Genomic DNA, 4,431 nt, shown 5'->3' with positions numbered 1-4,431 from the left:
TCGTGTTCTGCTGTACCAGGGATAAACACAGCTCTGTAATGTGGTTGTAAGGCTGCAGCCAGGTAAACACAGTGACAATAATGAGGTGACCTGGAACATGGGGCCTATTGCTCCATTTGCTGCCAGGATCTTGGCAGGCAGTGCCAGATCTATGGGGGAAACTGGATGTCTCTGCACTGTCTGTAATGCCCAGTCCCTCGGAGACTGCACTTACTGGGGGCTGGTTTGTAGATGGCCGGACTGCTCTTGGCCTGTGCTCTTTCCCATTTTGGTGCCAGTTTCCACAGACTTGGGCTTTTCTTAGAAAGCCCATCTGCTGCTTTGAAGCATTGGAGTTCCAGCTTGGTGACTCTCATGTTCGGGGATTTAGCTAGACCCATTCAGCAATGGAAATCATTTTGGCTGCAAGGTGGGTTGGCTGTTGGAGCTCAGAGTTCCCATGGTTAGTACCTGGCACACTGCTGAAGCAGTGCTTCTCTCTGGGGTGGTAGAAGCTGAGGGCATGGGGAGAGGGGTCATGATGAACTGATGGGATGAGGGGAGAAGAGGGCAGTTGTTTGCTTCATCATCTTCCTCTTCCAATGCAGCAAGAGGTGGAGAACTTCAAGAAGGTGAACATGATCAGCAGGGAGCAGTTTGACACCTTGACCCCAGAGCCCCCTGTGGATCCAAACCAGGAAGTCCCTCCTGGTCCCCCGAGGTTCCAGCAAGGTAAGAGACAGGTGGGACTGAAGTTGTCCCTGTTCCTCCTGATAAGAGGCCCTCAGAGGTTGGGTACCAGCTGGGGAGAAGGAATTGTGGCCACAGGCATGTGGGATTATCTTTCCCAGAGCAGTGCTTTTCCCCCAGCTGGATGTTTTGGGGCTGCAGAAGAGGAGGCCCAAAAGCAGGGGTGTCCCAGTTGAGTGAGGAAACCTTGGCAGACTTCGTGGCTCCCTGGTTGTGACTTTCCTCTTGCACTCTTCTCTGAGTAGCTGGAAGGCAGCTGCCTGCTGGGTTGTCTTTGCCTGTGTCTGGCACTTGGTGCCATGTCCTTCTCTTGGGAATGGGGGATTTGTTGCTGCTCTTAGCCACTGGGAAGCAGATATGTTGTGGGATCCCTGGAAGCTCAGTCCTTGGATCTGCTGCGAGGCTCTGGGCTGTCTAGCCAAGCTGGTGACATGCTGGATTTGAAGCTGCTTGTCTCAGAGGGCTGGGATGTGTCTCTGTATTCCTGCCCCTGCTGCTTCCCAGCTGCCAAATGGATGTCCCTTGGCTGTAGGGATGCTCTTACGCTCAGAGCTGAGCTTGACCCGTGGTGGGGGGTGTCTCTCTGCAGTACCTACAGACGCTTTGGCTAACAAGTTGTTTGGAGTCCCTGAACCTTCAACCATCGCCCGGTCTTTGCCTACGACTGTACCGGAATCACCCAACTACCGCAACACCAGGACCCCCCGGACCCCTCGCACGCCTCAGCTGAAGGACCCAACACAGACGCCCCGGTTCTACCCAGTGGTGAAAGAGGGCAGGACGATAGATGCCAAGGTGGGACCGGGGCTGGGGTGTGGGATGGGAGAGGGGGTTTCCCAGCTGGGGCCTGGGGCACGTCCCTGATGCACCATGTCTTGCAGACTCCACGGAAGAGGAAGACGAGGCACAGTTCGAACCCTCCGATGGAGTGCCACGTGGGCTGGGTGATGGACTCTCGGGAGCACAGGCCACGAACTGCCTCCATCAGGTACCAGAGATGGGCGTTAGGTGGTCATGGAGGAGCTACAAATGGGAAAGGGAGTGAGTATGGGAATGAAGGAGAAAAGCAGCATCTGTCTCAGAATCATAGAATCAGCTCGGTTGGGAAAGACCTTGGAGATCTAGTCCAGCCTTTACCCCAGCACTGCCAAGTCCACCACTAAACCATGTCACTAAGGGAAAGTTCCTGGTCTTGCCCAGGAAGTCTCCTGTTCAGTGACTGTAGAAAGGATTGGGACCCAACTTGTCCCTCCTGGAAGGAGGGAAGTTTAAAGCGTTGGAATAAAAACCAAGATGAGACTTTTGGAAACTTTAGTTCCCTTCTTAGCAGGATGGCCCAGGTCCCAAACCCAGAATAGGCAGTCACAGGGATTCGGTGGGACCAACTGGCAAGTGCTGTGGGGTGGAGCGTGACCCCACTCCTCTGTCAGTTGGGTGATGCCAAGGAAGGGTGTTGATGGGAGTCTCTCGTGCTCAGCTCCAGCCCCTCGGAGGGGACCCCGGCCGTCGGAAGCTACGGCTGCCCCCCGCAGTCCCTCCGGCCGGCGGAAGCTACGGCTGCCCCCCGCAGTCCCTGCCCAAGTTCCAGCATCCTTCGCACGAGCTGCTCAAGGAGAATGGCTTCACACAACACGTCTACCACAAGTACCGTCGGCGCTGCCTTAACGGTAGGGACACCGGGGTGTGGGGCAGGGTGTCCGTGCTCCAGGCACGTGGACGTAACCTTGCTGGTAGCTGGTGTTACACCACAGTTTGTGGTGAGCATGGGCAGTGGCTCAGGGTGTCCAGCACTGGGGTGGGTGCTCTGCATGAGCCCCTGTGTAAGAGCTGGCTCTCAGGGAGAGGATCTGACTTGTGATCATCCCCTCTTCCCAAAACAGAGCGGAAACGACTGGGCATTGGTCAGTCCCAGGAGATGAACACACTTTTCCGGTTCTGGTCCTTCTTCCTCCGAGATCACTTCAACAAGAAAATGTATGAGGAGTTCAAGCAACTGGCTGTGGAGGACGGGAAGGAGGGATACAGGTAGGAGAAGAAGGACAGAGTGGTCTTTCCTGGGAGGGGAGTGAGGGAAGAAGGGTTCAGCCTTTTTGAGGCTCTCAGCAAAACAAAGGCAGCATCTCTGCCTTGCTCCAAGGTAGGACTGGGGTTGCTCTGAGTCCCCTCCTGCTGCTGATACACAGCAGGGTCCTGCCTCAGGAGCCTCTCTGCTCAGATGTTGCGTGCAGTGTCTGAGCACCACGTGCTGCTCTCTTCCAGGTACGGTCTGGAGTGCCTTTTCAGATACTACAGCTACGGGCTGGAGAAGAAATTCCGGCCAGACATCTTTAAGGACTTTCAAGAAGAGACCATCAAGGATTACGAAGCTGGTAGGTGCCTCCTACCCCTTCCCCTGTGGTTGACAGCAATATAGTCCAGCTGCATGGCTGCTTCTGGGCCTCTTCCCATGACTTTGGGGAAGCCACATAATGCTGTATACTAACATGTGACAGGGATCAGCTGAACGTCCCTGTACCAGGTTACTTCATGGTACAGTGTTGAGTGGATGCTCATCATCCTTGAAGAGTGTTGGGGGGGATGGAAGAGAGCAATGGGAGGCTGTAGCTCTCCCAGAATGTTTCTCTAGACACCAGTTCCTCTAGGATTTCTCAATGCCTTGTGGTGGGTGAGCTGTCTCACCACCAGGTCAGCCAAGCCTGGGGACATCCCCTGTCCAGAGGGCTGCTCGTTACTGTTGTAGTTTGCTTCCCTCCATGTTCTCTGTCTTGCCTCGGTTGTGTCCACCAGTGGGACAGGAGGATCTGTGGGGAAGCGTGGAGGAAAGGTGGGTTTTTGTCCTGCTGATGTCTGGTTTGGTTTTCTTCCCCTCCAGGACAGCTCTATGGGCTGGAAAAGTTCTGGGCCTTCTTAAAGTATTCCAAAGCCAAAAATCTGGACATTAACAGCAAACTGCAAGAATACCTCAGCAAGTTCAAGCGCCTCGAGGACTTCCGAGTGGATGTGAGTAGACACAATGCCTGCACCACACCGATGGCCCCTGCAAAAGCTCCTTGGCCCCCTCAAACGCTGGAGGATTTTGGGGAAGTCAGTGACACCTAGTGTCATGTCCGATCATTGCAGCCAGGAGCAAGCTGCAGGGTTGGAAAATTGCAAATCCACTTCAGAACAGCTCTCTGATGAACTGGGTGATAGAATGGTTTAGGTTGGAAGAGACCTTAAAGATCATCTAGTTCCAACTCCCCTGCTGTGGGCAGAGACACAGTGGATGAGCACATCTTTCCTTATGAGCTCAGGAGGGGGGAAAAAGAGCCTCTGTGGCTTGAGTGGAGCTGGCATTGCGTGGAGCTTTGGCTCCAAGACTTCTGGGCTGTGTCCCTGTGTGGGAAGCAAGTTGTCACCATTGTGTTTGATTGGAAATCAGTCTGTCTTTCTCTGGCAGCAGTAGATCTGGGGAGCAGAGCAGCTGTGGGCTTGGGGTGAGCATGTGTGTTCCTTGTGGGTCAGGGAGAGAAGCTGCAACTGCAGGTTTGCAGGAAGGCTGTTCTCTGATCCAGGGGGAATCTGTGCTGATACTGGGGTGCTTCTCTTCCAGCCACCCATGGGGGAGGAAGGTGGACACAAGAGATACCCGACGACATCAGGGGGAGATGGCAGGAAGCGCTACCCATCCCAGTCTTCCAGCAAAACGGTCAGCCAGTGCCC

General features: G+C 54.7%; 1 protein-coding gene across 1 annotated transcript in view; it reads left to right on the top strand.

Moving 5' to 3' along the window:
* The window catches only part of LARP1 (La ribonucleoprotein domain family, member 1), a gene marked incomplete at its 3' end in the record, with an annotated part of 23,797 nt that extends 19,372 nt beyond the window's left edge, over positions 1-4,425 (top strand). The window contains exons 12-21 of the mRNA XM_010021965.1: positions 588-711; positions 1,319-1,524; positions 1,611-1,717; positions 1,860-1,880; positions 2,213-2,236; positions 2,275-2,396; positions 2,610-2,754; positions 2,989-3,098; positions 3,602-3,729; positions 4,322-4,425. Of these exons, the coding sequence (XP_010020267.1) occupies positions 588-711; positions 1,319-1,524; positions 1,611-1,717; positions 1,860-1,880; positions 2,213-2,236; positions 2,275-2,396; positions 2,610-2,754; positions 2,989-3,098; positions 3,602-3,729; positions 4,322-4,425 (1,091 nt within the window). The remainder of the gene's footprint in view (positions 1-587; positions 712-1,318; positions 1,525-1,610; positions 1,718-1,859; positions 1,881-2,212; positions 2,237-2,274; positions 2,397-2,609; positions 2,755-2,988; positions 3,099-3,601; positions 3,730-4,321) is intronic.
* Between the last annotated feature and the right edge of the window lie 6 nt (positions 4,426-4,431).

This window comes from Nestor notabilis, unplaced genomic scaffold (genome assembly GCF_000696875.1).
Source record: "Nestor notabilis isolate BGI_N333 unplaced genomic scaffold, ASM69687v1 scaffold18239, whole genome shotgun sequence".
Taxonomy (NCBI): domain Eukaryota; kingdom Metazoa; phylum Chordata; class Aves; order Psittaciformes; family Psittacidae; genus Nestor; species Nestor notabilis.
This window is presented reverse-complemented; position numbering and strand designations above follow the sequence as displayed.